The following is a 17,136-nucleotide window of genomic DNA, read 5'->3' as shown; positions in this document are numbered from 1 at the left end:
GAGAACTACAGTAACCATGGTGATAGCCTATGGGCATGAAACTATTACAATGCAACCTCGTTAGGAAGAACACTGATAAGACAAATGTTTGCCTAAGAAGAACTAGTATTCGTAACTGTATTGGATAAAACCCGGTGTATTCACTGGGCAAAACACATGGATAAGAAGAACTCCCGTTATTGCGAACAAATATCATCGGTCCCTTGATGTTCGTCCTAAAGAGGTTTGACTGTAGTTGCAACAGATGATGCGTGGTGCTCGGTGTCGTGTGTAAGATAGCTCTATTCGAATTACTTCGTAATGATGAGAACTCTACCGAGTACAACTGTTTACCAGAATCTACAGTCCAAGCAGCAGAATCAGCAGTGTTGATACTCCACCGTCCGGACACTGGATCAGCACAACCGACCCGCTTCTCGAATTCCTTGCAGAGAGTAGCGACAAGAGTGAATAGCAACTAAATAGAGCGGTTGTCAGTTGACAAACCCCCTTTTATTTACCGTGTGCAGTTGCGTGATGTCCACCACTTACATCACGCTTTCTCTCTTTGGACCTCCACCTTGCAATGGGCAAAATATTGGCAAAGTTATTTATTTATCTATTTGGTGCAGCTGAGAGCCTGTTGCCGGAATGGCGGTATTTTCAAGTGATAGCTATAGTACATAATATTATTATAATTTTATGCAGATCGATAAAAGATGGAGAGGAAGAAAGTGAGAAAGGAAGTGATAGAAGCCAACAGATACATTCATAATGTCCCTGGTTCGAATCCTGGTGGTGACAATCAATTTTTTCTTCAGAAATTTGCCGTTTGTATCTTTCCCTCAAACCAGTGAATATATTCATGCCGAAAGCTAGGTCAGTGCCTTACCAGCGGCAGATGTAGGAACGTATGGTGGCAACTTTTCCGATTTGTTGCGGCTCACAAATACTGCCACGCAAACGATGAGGATGACGGCAGCACCGCCTACGCCTCCTGCTATTAGAGTTGTAGAATTGGATTTCTTGACTGGGGTCTTGTCTGGTCGAGGTGAGGATATGACAAAGAGAAACAGAGGACAGTGTCGTCAGGCAATGTTATCGCATGAGCTGATTGTTTAGTAACTGGTAGTCCAGTAGTGGACATTATAGCCTAACTTGTAGTTCCTTGGTCCTTTCTCTTTTTTATAAATTTATCCTTGGCTCTCCATCCGAGTCCATTCTAGGAACAGAGGACAAAATCATTACACTGTAAATATACAAATTTTCGGCAGCTATTTAATTTCGGCTATATTTGGCACCGACCCAAAATGCCTAAATTAAAACGCCGATAAAAATTTTCACAGCATCTGTCGCACTATGCCATGCCCTCTACCCCACGCCGAGAATAAATCGCCGCCGAAAAGTCAAAATCCGTGAGGTGCCGAAATTTTGCAGCGCCGAAATTTTGTATAATTATTTACAGTACTTAGAAGTAGGATACATTTCAGGCTCCTGAACATTTTGAAAGTTTCACTAGTATACTTCCATGCCTTATCATCATGTAGAGGAGATTATAGTAAAAAGGAAAGGAACATATCGATACAAGTTAATAGTAACTGTCCGCCACTGTGACTAGGCACTAGATACAGTCAGAAAGTGCAACAAATAGGCACAAACTGACAGAGTACTGAGCCACTCGACGACCTGACACCTAGCTCCAATACATCTCCAAAGGCGGACAGTGACTCTTAACTTGTATCCGTACGTCCCTTTCCTTTTGAATTGTAGTACGTGTATTGGCTAAACGCCAGAGTATCAAAATAAGAGAATATACTTTACGGCAATGATGTGTGTGTTAAAGTAGGAACGCCATTCACTGGAAACTAGTAGGTGAAGAGGCGCACGGGGGGAGTGGATATGTCAACAATAACTGGGAAATCCATAGGACAGAGGCCATGGGGGCTCGTAATTTGCCTTCCAGTGTTACTGCAAAACATGCACTCCATTACCAGTTCCTGGCGAATAGGGTAAAGGAATAAGAAAATTAACAGTTCTTTTGAGACCCGGCTGGAGTCGGAGCTTTCCACATCCTCAGGAACAGCACCACACTCAAGGATCAAGGCGCAGCTCCTAAAGCGGTGGGAGGTGAGTTGGTCAGACCCACCACGAAGTGGTCAAAGACCGAAAATCCCATTCGCTGCATCCATGCTTCCCTCGTGTTCCAGCAGCATGGCTGCGAAAAATCCTCCAGCTTCTAATCAGGACTCGAACCTGGTGCCATCTGTTTCTCAATCATGGTCTTAGACCATCCCACTATGCCTGCCTGTTTAAGGTTAAGTTTAAGGTATAATCGTATTGCACAAGCAGCTTGTGTATTCACGATGGTGCTACAGGTACTTGATACAGGATGATTCGGGGGCCATTCACACGGTACTCTTAACCCATTAAAGGCCAACGTATGACGGTGGATGGAGAAGGTAGGGAATTAGCGCTTACTTGAAGTCAACATGAGCCCCGCCTTTGACGCAGATGTGTCTGTTCCTGTCCTGCCTGAATCTACACAGTGCACACAGGCATTACACCTCATGCTCACGGACTATTCTAAAAACTTGCAGACTCCATTGCAGCCATCTGCACTGCAGGGTACCTCAAATCAAACACTCAAAGTATGGGTATTTTTGCTGCATGCGTCATTTGAATTGTTCAAAAACATTTCCCGGATGGCCAAAAAAAAACAGGGCAAAACAGAAACGGACTCTCATACGAACTTAGACTCGTTGAAACAACCAACTTCGGACTCTCAAAATAAAAATAATCATTACACCTTGCTGGATCACCTCGAAAATTGTTTGTCTCCAAAATCAGTCGTTTACAGCAGTTTATCATTATGCTACCAGTACCAGTGCATTTTCGCCAGTAGCACGGAAGTGCAGATAGAACAAAGACTTGGATAAAAGGAAGGACAACATTCTTGCGAGTTACGACTAACAGATATACCTAGTTACTGTGACTACGAAGTACTATGCACCAATGTAACCAGGTCCACTGTATCAAGAACATTCATTGGGTTTTTGTAATCATTGCTGTCTGATGATCGCCACAGGCGTGAAACTCTGAGTCACAGCCAACCCAAGCTCCGTATCCCATTCTATTCTTTTTTGTACGAAGCTCTGCACCCCGGTGCATTGAGCACTCTTTCGAGGACCACACCCAACTTTCCGTGTGTAACCAGATCCTATACAGTCAGCTAGTTTGACAACATGGCACACCACTGACAAGGAGTACTGAGACATTCAACGGCCTGACACTTGGCACCGACACATCTACAAGCCACAAGCCACAAACCAACAACCTTCTAACTTAGAAGGCTCGGGTTTGTAAAGATCCATCCAAAGAAGGGAAATCCTTTCCCTCTTTGGACCTCCACCTTGCGCGACTAAAGAATTTCTGATAGTGCAAGGACTACCTACTTGAAGTCCTATTGTTTTCTGCTCTTGTCATCCCAGGAACTGCGGTTTGCACAAAGGAAAAATATAGGAGTTAATTATGCAATAAAGGAGCACAAGAAAGTTTAACAACAGGTATACAGTGACAGATTCATTCATGTGTCATAAAAGTTTTACCGAGAGACACCACACAGTCTTTCTCTCTCTCTCTCTTTTCTCTCTCACTCTCTCTCCATTCCACTCTCCTTCTCTCTGTTCCTCTGTTCCCCTGTCTCTGTCGCTGTCTGTGTGTCTGTGTGTCTCGGTCTGTCTGTCTCTCTCTTTCTCACTCTCTATCTGTGTCTGTCTGTCTCCCTGTCTGTCTCTCTCTGTCTCTGTCTCTCCCTTAAAATCTCTAGCGTTCTCTCCCTGTACTTCTCTCTCACACGTTTACCTTCTCTAGCACTAAATTTCTATTCTCTCCCCATGGTCGGTGATGAGCGCCTTGATCCCGATACCATTGATCAGGGGAGCACACTTCACTTCACCTGCACAGCTTCTATACTATAGTACCTACAAACCGTTTGCTGTCCACTGTGTTCTTTTGTTGTGGTTTCTCCCCCATTTATTAATGTAGCACTTTTTTAATCAAAAACAAAAGAGTTAGAGAGCTAATTGGATACTCACTCGAAGTCGGTGTCGTAGTTGACTCTGTTTGTGTTTGTGCCTTCCTAAGAACTGCGAAGTGCACACAGGACAAAGAAGAATTAAAGTAATCAAGCCATACGATTACACAAGAATGTCTGCAACACAAAGGAAGTTATGTAAAAACACTTCAGCAAGCACATAGAGGGAAACTTCAGGACATGAATTGGACGTGGTGAATTCACAATATTAGAATGCACTTGAGTATTTTGACAAACTTGTTCAACAGTGCTGATGCACTTGGCAGGGAAAACAGGCTAGCGCCCATCCTAATCTATCCCTGCATCGATGCGTCACATTCCTAGCAGGCATGTAAGACTAAATTTAGCCACATAATTATAAGATAACGTGAAATCTCTCTAGTTGAAGAAGGACACGTGATGTGCTTGACAGTACGATGGTAGGCAGCAACTTTCGGCCTGTTCGTCAATGAACTAGTTCCAATCGATGTGCACAAAGAGCTGCTTGCTTTGGGCTTCGGTGCCAGGGCTTGAAATCAGATTCATTGCATAGAAGTGTAGAAAGCAGAGACGAAACCTAACGCATGCTGTTGGCTTTATTCAATAACGTGAAACTCCAAAAAAGGTCTACACGTATAAGAATGATCCCACTGTCAGGGATTTGTGCTCGGTTCCTTACAGAAAATACATATATAGCTAGCCATGGTGCCAGTTCCAGGTGAATTGTATTCAATACGCTCAGTTGCCAGGTTCATTCTGGCCTCCTTCCGGTGATCTCGGTACTTGATCCACATCACACCCGATCCTTCATCCAATACGGTTCTTGTTACTTTCTGGGTGGGATGAAGAAGGAGAGCAGATTCAGAAAAAGCAGGGTATTATTTTTTAGTTCCAGGCGAGGATCTGCCGAGTGGCCACACCAGCCCATCATGCAAATATGGAATGTTGGAATATCCATGTGAACAAGCGAGCCCGCGAGGTTTCGGAGTGTGCTATTCATCAAAGAGAATATTCGGTGCAGCCCATGAGAAAAGGGTTCTTCGCAGCACTTGACAAAGGGAGAAACATGAATTTTAATTAAATTAGAACTTGCGAACGATTTTGGCTTAAGAGTCAGAGGGGCTAGTTACTACAAGGGCATGATAATTATCTCAACACCAAATTTCGAATCTTGATCATGAAAAATGCCCCAGACTCGATAAAACGCGAACCGAACTACTCGAACAAAACAAGACGTGTTCACACTGAAAACTCCATTAATAATATTAATGGAGTTTTCAGTGTAAACACGTCTTGTTTTGTTGGAGTAGTTCTGTTCGCGTTTTATCGAATCTGGGGTGTTTTTCATAATCGGGATTCCAAATAACGAGGGAGCTTTGAAGCTCAGGGCCCTACGCTATGCTTTTTTGCCTTGATGACCTAGACAAAAAAAAAGCGTAGGGATGTTATAAATTCTTATAAGTTTTTACTTTTTGTTTTTAGACATAACCTGGGATTCGAACCCGCACTATCGCCCTGCATGCATCCCCCGATACACTTCGCATACATACTAATTCTTCCAAGTTGCTTCACGTTATGATCTTGTATTTGAAAGCCCTATTTGAATATGCATTGTGGCCAGCCGTCTTTGAATGTACGGTACGGTACGGGACAGGTACGGGACATGTACGGGACAGGTACGGACGAGGGTAATACGACACCGTCTACCGCCTTGATGACTGCTAAAAAAGAAAAGGGATGTTATAAATTTTTCAATTCTCCTATTTTTTTCAGGCATTACCTGGGATTCGAACCCACGCTATCGCCACACATGCATTCTCCCATACACTTCGCATCCATACTCATTCTTCCAAGTTGCTTCACGTTATGATCTTGCGTTTGAAAGCCCTATTTGAAGATTGCGGCCAGCTGTATGTGCAGGCCAGCTGTGTTTGATGGTACGGTACGGTACGGGACAGATACGGGATAGCGCCAGGCATGACACAAATACACAAACACCAAATTAAAGCTGTGTGAACCCTGGCTAGCGCCAGACGTTACTGAAGTAACGTCTTCTGCATAGCTACGGGAATAAATTATTTATTTTTACCTTGTAACACGTGCTATTGGTCAGTTGCTCGTGTTGTGTAAATCGTATCAGCTTCAGGCCACCCAGCCTGCAGTCCTTGTTCGCATCTCCAAAGGTGGCAGGAAACCGTCGCAAGTGTAGTTCAAACCCGCCACACTCTACGCCAACACCAAAGCTAGTTTCTGCAGAGGGGAACACCAATACGAAGTGCAGGTAACTTACATCTTGGGCATCCGCCAAACTAACATAAGCATCACCCATGGCCTTCGGGGAACCTCAGCTCAATTCAGTGATAGATAAAAAAAGACGACACAAATATGACTTTGAGAGTAATAAGTACCCAGGGGATGTAAATATCATCTCATACATCCTCAAACAACACCTATCGGATAACTAATGAACACCCATCGACTTTGATGAGCCTCACTCCTACTCAGTGGTAGCTTACACATGGCATTGAAATGCTTGTTAGAGTCGCCAACTTATGAAGATTTCTATCTGTGAACTCATTTAGCTGCCCTGAATTCCTCTATCACGGCATCGGCCATTTACAGGAACAAATCCTCGACATGAACACCATAGCATTACCACAGCACAATCATCGTAATCAGCATTCGTAGAATCGATCATGTTCTTATCAAGGAAATATCTACTTTTTTATTTTTTATGAATGTGCACATGCCTACATAGAATGGAAGAGAACAACAACAAAAACAACAACAACAACAACAACCACAACAACAACAACAACAACAACAACAACAACAACAACAACCACAACAACAACACACGCTTTAAAGTTAAACATATACTCTTCGCGCATTCTCTGCGCCACAATTATGCCCCACCACATATACTCTCTCGCTGCATACTGCTAGCAACGTGCAACCTTCGTATAATTTACGTCGCTCTCGTACTTGGCACTGACCGCTGTCTCCATTCTCCCCTGTACAAGGAAGGCCCTTCATTACTTTAATTGCCTGCCCAACAAGCTTCGCGAAATCCCTTCTCGTACTCCCTTCAAATCCGAGATATCCCTGCTGTTGCACAACTCTGTATGCTCGTGTAGCGACCACCCCTGCCCGTACACTTAAGTACGCAACTCTGTATGCTCGTGTGGCGACCACCCCTGCCCGTACACTTAAGTAGTCATTAACTCCTAGGCCCTGCCCACCCAATTTTTCCTCACTCTTTCTCCTTTCTTACACTATTATGTCTTATTGGCCACTGGCTATCGTGAGAATAAAGATTTGAAACAACAACAACAACAACAACCACAACAACAACAACGACAACAACAACAACGACAACAACAAAATTCAAAAAAACAACAACAACATCAAGAGCACATGGGGGACTACAAAGGGCGTGTAGGTGCTATTGAGCTGTGCCTCGGATGGGGAATACAGCTGAGCTTGTGGTTTGATAAGGACTGTTGGTCACTTAGGCTGCGTTCGTTTTAGCTATACCTGGTAGAGTAGAGTAGAGTAGAGTAACTCTACTGATAGAGGTAGACAGTAGAGGTAAGTGCACGAACGCTGTTCTACCGGATTTAGTAGTTTTCACGACATGCAAGTGAAATGTTTCTCTCCTGTATGGAGTTGTGCACAACTCCTTGATCTTGCTGGAAATCCCGTACCTCTACTACTTCGAAGTAACTTCTACCGGCTTCTACCAACTTTTTCCTGGTAGAACCGGTAGAGGAAAGTAGAATCTAGCCGTTTGAATAGAAAAAACGAACACTTCTACGGAAAGAAGAAGCTTCAACCCAAACCTGTAGATCAACCCAAACCTGTAGATCAAAAACGAACACTTCTACGGAAAGAAGAAGCTTCAACCCAAACCTGTAGATCAAAAACGAACACTTCTACGGAAAGAAGAAGCTTCAACCCAAACCTGTAGATCAAAAACGAACACTTCTACGGAAAGAAGAAGCTTCAACCCAAACCTGTAGATCAAAAACGAACACTTCTACGGAAAGAAGAAGCTTCAACCCAAACCTGTAGATCAAAAACGAACGCCCCCTTACCTTTACAGATTGGTGGGTAAGTACTCCATGTTCCGTTAGCCAGACATTGGGATGTATTTGATCCATGGAGCAGTGAACCATCTGAGCATGCCCAGGTAACCACATCCGTGTACTGGTAGAGTTGACCTGCGTACCGTTCTAACTGCTCTGAATTCCTGAAGGAGCCGCGCGCTGGTGCATTAGGGGCACGACATGATTGTGCTGAAACACAATAGGAGACGAACATTCAAGGTGACAGCACCACCAACATGCAACGGATGTGTGCTTATAACCTTGCACCAATATACAGGTGTGCTCAGTGAAATGCGATGCAGAGTGCATATGTGGCGGCCTCAACTAACGTTACATGTACAGCAAAACCTCGTTAAAAAGAACACTCATAAAACAAACTTTTGCTTACCGGTAAGACAAACTAGTATTCATAACTCTATTGGATAAATCACTGTGTATCCACTAGGTACAGGTCGTCCCCCGTTAATACGAGTCCGGTTAGTACATAAACCCCGTTAGTACATAAGAAATCTCAAGTCCAGGACGAAACGTGGTCACTTCCATACAAATTTTGTCGGTTAGTACATAATTCGTTAGTACATAAACCCCGTTAGTACATAACATTTCTCCGTACCCGCATGTCACCTACCTCAATAGTACATAATTTGTTGGTCTTTTGGCCTTCCAGTGGAGGCACGTCGTGTTCTAGTTTCTACTTGTGGACACAATCAGCTCAGAAATCAGAGCGCACATCACAAACCGACAAAGCTCTGTTTTTTTTCGAGTGACTGTACAGGCGCGGCTGGGCATGTAATGTATCATGTAGAATCTTCGCTGACTGTGACCGTTATAACATAATTTTTATGTTATATCGAGGGAATCAAGAATATCTCGCTCCCTAGTCATGGCAGCAGGAAACACTCAGAAAAGTTGAAAAAAGTGAAAAATTCTGGTATACAAGCAAGTTATGTACACTTTCGTTTAGTACATAAACCCCGTTAATACATAACATTTGTCAAGTCCCAGAGATTATGTATTAACGAGGGACGACCTGTATAAGGTATGGATAAGAAGAGCTCCCGTTATTGCGAACAAATCCCGTCGGTCCCTTGATGTTCGTCCTAAAGAGATTTGACTGTACCTGCTAAGTCCTTGACGCCCCGGATGCGGCACGAATGCACACAGGTACAGATGCAATGACGGAAGCAAAACTGGTCCAGGGCGCCAGCTTTGCACTTTGGGTGGGATTTCACCGAGCGCGACTGTACGGGTAATATCCCTGAAGGTCAATGGAGACATGCCCTTGTGTTTGATCAGGAATTTAAAATTAACTTCACCATTGCATCATAGAACCAAAAAGCTTTCTTTCCAAACCCCTAAATGACACAGATCTGTACCTCAATCTATGAGCATTTGGGGAGTCCATTGCACATTAGCGAGAATTTCGCTATTAGTAATTTTATAATCTCTTCCAAATAGAAAGAGAGCTGAATGACTGAATTAATTAATGATGCATTTGAAGCTTACGTGCGCATGTTGGAGCAGCAGACGACCACTTATCCTGGCCGGTACACGTAGCTTTTGGCGAGCCGATAAGATTGAAACCCTCATCGCAGGTGAAGTTGACATGGCTGTTGTAGCTGAGGCCCTGGATGTTCTTACTGCCATTTCGGGGTGTGGCAGGATCTTTACAAGTGATAGCTGTGCGTTGCAAAGCAAAAACACAACAGAGTAAAGTATTAGAAGCGGTGAGGCCTCCTGCAGTTTCATACAGAATTACAGATGGAGCGGACTCGCTCCCTTCTATTTACACTGCAACGTTAGAACACATTTTCGTAGTTAAAACAACGTTTCGGCATAATATTATAGCCCTCATCAGGTTTGCAATGATGTGCACTCTACAAAGGAGCAGCAAATATACTGTGCTGTGCTGTGTTTGCACCAAATGTGTCAGCTACAAAGGTGGCGAAAGGGATTGGTGATATATTAATATCCAGATACGATATATTCACAGTAGTGCCCAGCCAGCATTAGTGTTTACTTGCGGCCGCAAGTTGCGGATTTCAACAGCTTCTCGCAGTTTTCTGCTTGCTCTGTCGCCTGCCCTTGCCAGGACTGACACAGCCGAGAACACACTATCCGCAGCAGCTATACTCTCGCCAGAATGTTTGTCGCTCACGTGGTCACCCCATGGCTTATTGAGAGTGCGACGGCGTGCCTCGCCATTGTGCTCCCGAATACTTGTTTCCAAGGAGCGTTCCGTCTCCCCTACATACGTTTCCCGGCACCATTTGCATTGCAATTCGTAGACTACATTCTTTGTCATACATACTCGTTCGCCTCCAGACTGACAGGTAATGCAAGGCCCTAGTGGACGTCCTCTTCGTCTTTTTTCAGTAATGTTGGGCTCGTTTACGCACTTGGGTGGTAACAGCGCCGAACGGCACAGTTGACGCCTGAGGCTGCCCGAGTGCTCGTATACGACACGTACCGGCAACTTGTATTTCCGTATTGCTTTGTTCACATGGTGGTGTACTTCATCGGACTTGAACGGTAGTTTAAGGAAGGCAGAGCGGGGATTACCGCGTCGTCTACGCCGAGGTTTCCTGGCAGCTTCCCTTGCTTCCGATATGATACTGTCTGGGTAGTTATTTATGCGCAGTTGTTTGTGTATTTTTTGTTCGCTCTCGGCTTGCATCATGGGGTTAGACGATAGTCGCTGTGCCCTTAGGAATTGAGATTGAGCGACGGCTAACTTGATGTGGTGAGGAACCGCCGATGAATAATCCACCAGTAGGCCACTACTGCATGCCTTCTGGAACAATTTGAATGACAGCTCTCCGGTTTGCCCAACCGCGATCGTTACGTCCATGTAGTCTATGCAGCCACTGTCACAACTTAATTCATGCGTGAATTTGATACGTTCGTGGCTGGCGTTGAATCTTTCTATGAGCTCCAGAAGGCGCTGCCTACCATGTGTCCATAGGATGATGATATCGTCGATGTATCGTCTGAACAGAATAGGTTGGAAGGGTGAGTCCTGAAGAAGTCGTGTCTCAATGGTGTGCATAAACAGGATGGCAAATGGAGGTGCCAGGTTGTTCCCCATAGCAACCCCATCTAGCTGGTGGTAGATCTGTCTGCCAAATCTGAAGTAGTTATGACTCAGAACAAACTTCAGTAGTGTCCTGACTTGGGTCACGCTCAGCCCGAGCATATCAACTCTGTTATAGTGTTGCTCTAGCACGTCACTAACGGCATTCACGCCCTCTTCGATCGGTATGCTGGGATACAAACCCACCACATCCATCGTAGCCAGAATCGTTCCAGCAGGTGCTTTAAGGCCAGGGTATGTGGTGCGGATATTGTCTAGCGCGTCTTTGGTGTTGATGAGGTGCGATGGGACAAATGCCAGCAGTTGATGCAATATGCGTTCGAGAACCACCGAAATTCCTGTGACTGGACTGTCACAAGCAGAGACAACAGGTCGGAGGGGCAAATTTTGCTTGTGGTCCTTTGGAAGACCGTATAGTTCCGGGAATCGTGTGTCATGAGGGAGTATTGCAGTCAGAAGATCAGGACCCATATTCGTGCATTGCTCTTCCAGTATGGATTTAACCTCTTTCTCATACGCAGTGATAGTTAGATCCACTTTTCTGTACATAGTGCTGTCAGACAGAAGTGCCTCTGCCTTCTCCAGGTAGAGTTCCTGTTTCATAGCTACTAGCTTCTTGCTCTTGTCCGATTGCTTTATCACTACACTGGGGTCATGACGAAGTTCTCTCAGTCCGTCGCGTTCCTCTTGCGTCATATTATGCTTGGGAGGTCTTTGTTTGCCATATGCTGCCAAAACTTCGTCCTTGAAGTTGGCCATCTTTCTTTCCCCATCCTGGCTCATTCTGGGCGGTTGCTTGAAGCCATGCTTCTTTAGCTTCCACAGCCTGCGATCACACTCGGTACCGGTATCGTGGTCGTCCTCTGGCTGGTCCACACCCTGAGGCCGCGCCTGCTGCCATCTCAAAGTGTAGGCCATCCGTTCTACGGAGGTGACCACTTCTGATTTCTCACGACTGGTTAACTTGCCCGTGGACGGTACAAAACCGGGTCCCAGTCTAATGCTGGCTGGGCACTACTGTGAATATATCGTATCTGGATATTAATATATCACCAATCCCTTTCGCTACCTTTGTAGCTGACACATTTGGCGCAAACACAGCACAGCACAGTATATTTGCTGCTCCTTTGTAGAGTGCACATCATTGCAAACCTGATGAGGGCTATATGCCGAAACGTTGTTTTAACTACGAAAATGTGTTCGAACGTTGCAGTGTAAATAGAAGGGAGCGAGTCCGCTCCATCTGTAATTCAGAGTAAAGTATGTATGAAGTAGTGGGAAAAAAAATTAAAATCCAGATCGGGTGCACGAATCTAGACCTCTCCTGGACCGGGAAAATATTTCATTGAGGAGGGGAAGTATGATACGATTCTCTGCAGGGATGAATTTACTGTCATATTTTTGTATAGCAGTTTCTGCTATACAAAATCACAATTCTGTAGCACTCTTTGATTTTGATTAGCATTTTTCTTTGAAGGTTGGGTGTTTACCACATTGTCCTTCTTGAGAGTGATGCCTGAAGGCCCATTTGCAAAAAAACCGACTGAATCATGCATGTGCACGCAGATTGAGTGCCTGCACCACATACACTGCACTGTATGCATGCTACTTGACACTAAGCGCAGGCTAGGCATGGACAGTCTGTATGTATCGCAGTTTTCTGCGAGTCATGGTGACTTTTGAGTAGCAGTAGATCGATTTTGCATCGCAAACTGCGATGCGATGCAGGATAAATAATCATCCCTGCTCTGCAAAGACTGTAGCACTAGATAGTAAGCCCTGGAACTAGGATTTCCATGCCACTTACTTTGGCAGCTCATACTTCACCATTACAACAAGAATATTATTCTCACTGTCACAGTCTGATACTATCAGCAGCGAGAGTTCCCAGATTGCCTAGAGTGCTCAACATCACAAGGTTGGAGAAATGCCACAAAGGTACGACTAGAGCAGTGACACGCGGATAGATCTCCGATGTAACGCTGCGTTTCATGCACATAGCCAAGCTACGGCAATCCTTGAGAGAACTGTTAAACTCTTCCCCTCCCCTCCCCTCCCCTCTGGTACAGTATTTTGTCAACAAGTCACAAGAAACAAACCTGTACAGCTGGGAGGCGCTGTAAACCCTGACGGATGTTGGCAGGTGCGATTATAGTCCTTGTTAAAGACCGCGTATCCATGATTGCACAGTACGACGTATTGCTTATATTTGTACTTGTATACGTGTCCTGCAGAGGATACGATATGAATTTCTCTGTGGGAGGAGCCTAAGCCCCGCGGTTGTCCATTGTGTATAGCGGGCAAAGGGCAAAAGGCTGTAGAAAAGAAGAGAAGACCGAGTGGCGTGCGTAAGCACTTTCGTACCAACTGAACACCCAGTTGAAACTTCATAGCAAACAAAATATAGAATTATTCCAGCACGCACGCATAACAGTTACATGTACACAGTTCGTGTTGTCACCCTTCTTCCAGTGCTTTTCCCGTCTCCGTTGGGACACAATGACCCATGCCGCGCCTACTGTTGCACCAGAGCCAGTTTTGTGCTTCTTGAGTACTGCACTTGTATGCCATCAGCAGGAAACAAACACGCACAACAGAGCTATTGATCGTAGGTTCGGCGAGCTGATGTCTGTTCGCCTCTTCACAGCGGTGTCTTAGCGCCGGCTCACAGCATTATTTTGTTTGTCTCTTATCATGACTGTGAAGTAAAGGAAGTTGGTTGTTCCAACTAGGAACACACGCTTCTTGCCGAACTTGACACTTGACTGACTCACGACTGCCATCCGGAGCACACGAGGAGCACGTCGCACCTTCCACTCGGCAAACACTCGGCAAACCTAGTTGGAACAATCAACTTCATGACTATTACCGCCGACGTCGCAACTTCTAAGTTTTTGAAGTAAATGTTATAGAAAGTAATCATGACATTTGGGCCGTGTAACCAACATGGTCGGCATAATAGAGAGGTTTCGCATTACGTAAAGTTGCTTTCACTGCCGCGTTCGGAGTTGCCAAGGGCAACTACATGATTTGAATAGAAGCCTTGCATTCACATCGGCTTCTGAAGGAATATTTTATAAGAACGGCTTTTATACGCGACATTACGAGGGAGTGGTGCTTTCTTTCAGGTTTGCCGAGCGGAAGGTGCGACGTGCTCCTGGTGTGCTCCGGATGGCAGTCGTGAGTCAGTCAAGTGTCAAGTTCGGCAAGAAGCGTGTGCTCCTCGTTGGAGCAACCAACTTCATTACGGTACTAGTATAATAATGACACACACATGACAGATAATGACTCCACACATGACAGATAATGATTCCACAGATAGGCATGGCAAGTGACTTCACCTACATGTTGCCATAATTGTGGTTTAACATAACTCAAGAATACACACATCTTCATGTGGCTGATGGACGTTCTAGCGGCTCAAACGGTGAAAAATCGTGCACCAACACGCTCATAATCCTTCCTTCCCCAACTGTTGGAGTCAGGTGCATGACACTGAATATTACCAAAACGATCTAGCTATTCTCTTCTGCCTTTGCAGTATGATACTGTGTCTGGTTTGGTACTCATTATTTTACTTCACAAAGTGAACAGGATAATTATTATTGTTATTATTATTTCACAATCACGATGACATAGTGCCAATAAGCATGTGATGCGGGCGATTTTAACCAACCATGGTGGGGACAACTGAGAAAAAGAAGGAGAAGAAAAAGAGAAAACAAAACAAAACAAAAGGAGTACTATAGGAACCTGGAGAGAGCAGTATGAAGATTAGGCTAGCAATGGAAAACAACGAATTCAATTCAATTCAACTTAGGCGCGGGCAGAATGGAACAAAATGCAGCGAAGGTATCACGAGACTTTACCTCCTGCGGAAGCCGAGACCAATGAGAATAGGACTTGAACAGAGGGGATTTTAAAAGGATCGATGACCTGGCAAGTGGGAAATGGAGAGAACATCTAGTACGCGAGCTATTATTGAACCAGCTTAAATACGCAAGTGCATGAGGAGGAGCAAGTTGAAGCTTAATACGGTGAATGAATTTGCATGCCGAGTGGGGAAAGCGTTCTGAGAGAGGGGAAGAGGAAGCCAAAATGTATAGCGTCTGAGAGGAGGTCAGAGGGGGCATGCGAAATATTAATCGAAGTAATTTACGGTGGGTGACTTCTAACCGATGCATAAGAGCGGAGGATAGACCGGAGGACCAAACGAGAGAGCAGTAATCAAACAAAGGAAGAACATAAGAGTGATAAATTTGTATTCGACAACCATGGTGTAGATGGGAGATGTGAGGAGAAATGCAGCCTATCGCGGAGCAAACTCGCTTTTCAATATAGGTTACGTGCGAATCCCAGGACAAGTGTTCATCAAGAAATATACCAAGGTGTTTGTGATTTTTAACAATGTTGATAGCAATGGGATCATCAGGGAAAGTAAAAAGCCGAGTCGTAAGGAGGGTGAGGTCACTGGAGGGTCGTGGGGGGATACAAAGGATTGCCGTTTTCGACACATTGGGGCGGAGTTTCCACTTCGACATCCAGCGCACAACTTGATTAATGTGATACTGTAGCGAGTCGCAGGCTTGCAATAAGCCTGGCTCGGTTATATGGAGCGCTGTATCGTCCGCGTAGAGTGAGGTATGATCCAAACCTGCCAAATCACTAACGTATACGATGAACAATAGAGGCCCCAAGATAGAGCCCTGGGGCACTCCAGAGTGGACTGTTAGAGGGGCGGACAGGGCATGTCCAATTCGGACACTCTGTCGACGTTCAGTGAGATAGCTGGTGAGCCACTGCAGACACGTCCCGGCTACGCCAAACGCTGCTAACTTATGGAGGAGACCCCTTGTCCAGACAGTGTCAAATGCTTTGCTGAGGTCGAAAAAACATAGGAGGCTAAATTGCTTCTGATCCTTGCATTCATATAGCTTCTGCACAAGCCTCAGCAACTGCCAGGCGGTCGAATCGCCTCGCCGAAATCCAGACTGTGACGGGTCAAGGACCGGGTTCACATGTTGGTATAAGTGGCCAAATGCCACACGTTCACAGAGCTTTGAAATGGTGGAAAGGAGTGAAATCGGCCGGTAATTGGATGCAGACAGTTTACTGCCTTTATTCTTGTAAATAGGCACAACCACAGCTGCCTTCCAGACATCAGGGAAGATTCCGGTGGCGAAGGACTGGTTGAAAACTAGGCTGAGAGGGATAGCTATACTAGGAGACAGGGCTTTTAGCAGTTCATGGGATATGCCATCTGCACCTGCCGCCTTCTTGGGCTTTAGGCGACGGATGTGTTGGGCAATGGCGGTGGGAGTAGTGCTAAAAGAGGGTAGTGCTGGGAGCCCGTGGTGTGGAATACCAGGGAGAGACCATGCAGGATCATCCGGTGTTCCAAAGCTGATGAATTGGCGATTCAGAGCATTGGCAATCTGGGTAGGGTCGTTGTGTACTGTGTTATTTTCATGGAGTTCAGTGATGATAGGGTTTCCAACAGGGGTCGGCGAACGAAGCTGCTTAACAAACTTGAACAAACTAGGGGTGGATGCAATAATGGATGAGGGGTTAGTGCTAATGGAGGACACATACTGGCGGTGAGCCTCTCTAGATAGGATTCGTGCTCTGTTACGTTCGCACTTGTAATGCTCGTGATTGCTAGGGGTAGGATACTTGCGATACAAGCTGTACGAGTCTCGCTTCCTCTTCAGCTGAGCTTTAACAGCACGTGTCAGCCACGGGGGACTTGGTGTACGTCGTCTAGGGGCTGAAGAGCGTGACCGGGTGGGTAGGAAAGCGGAGCATAGACCATGAAGGATGTCATAAAATGCTGGAGCAGTACGGTTTGGATCTCCAAGCTTCAACTGGAGAGCAGCATGCCA

The 17,136-nt window shown here is 45.3% G+C and overlaps 1 protein-coding gene across 1 annotated transcript in view; it reads right to left on the bottom strand.

Annotated features, from left to right (window-relative positions):
* The window catches only part of LOC135821340 (uncharacterized), a 31,903-nt gene that overhangs the window by 1,421 nt on the left and 13,346 nt on the right, over positions 1-17,136 (bottom strand). The window contains exons 8-14 of the mRNA XM_065334403.1: positions 13,354-13,569; positions 9,667-9,840; positions 8,149-8,349; positions 6,141-6,301; positions 4,731-4,884; positions 4,074-4,124; positions 872-1,021 (exon numbers count right to left, since the gene is read on the bottom strand). Coding sequence (XP_065190475.1) covers positions 872-1,021; positions 4,074-4,124; positions 4,731-4,884; positions 6,141-6,301; positions 8,149-8,349; positions 9,667-9,840; positions 13,354-13,569 — 1,107 coding nt within the window. The remainder of the gene's footprint in view (positions 1-871; positions 1,022-4,073; positions 4,125-4,730; positions 4,885-6,140; positions 6,302-8,148; positions 8,350-9,666; positions 9,841-13,353; positions 13,570-17,136) is intronic.

This window comes from Sycon ciliatum, chromosome 7 (assembly GCF_964019385.1).
Source record: "Sycon ciliatum chromosome 7, ocSycCili1.1, whole genome shotgun sequence".
Lineage (NCBI taxonomy): Eukaryota > Metazoa > Porifera > Calcarea > Leucosolenida > Sycettidae > Sycon > Sycon ciliatum.
The sequence above is the reverse complement of the archived record's forward strand: the minus strand, read 5'-3'. Positions and strand labels throughout refer to the sequence as shown.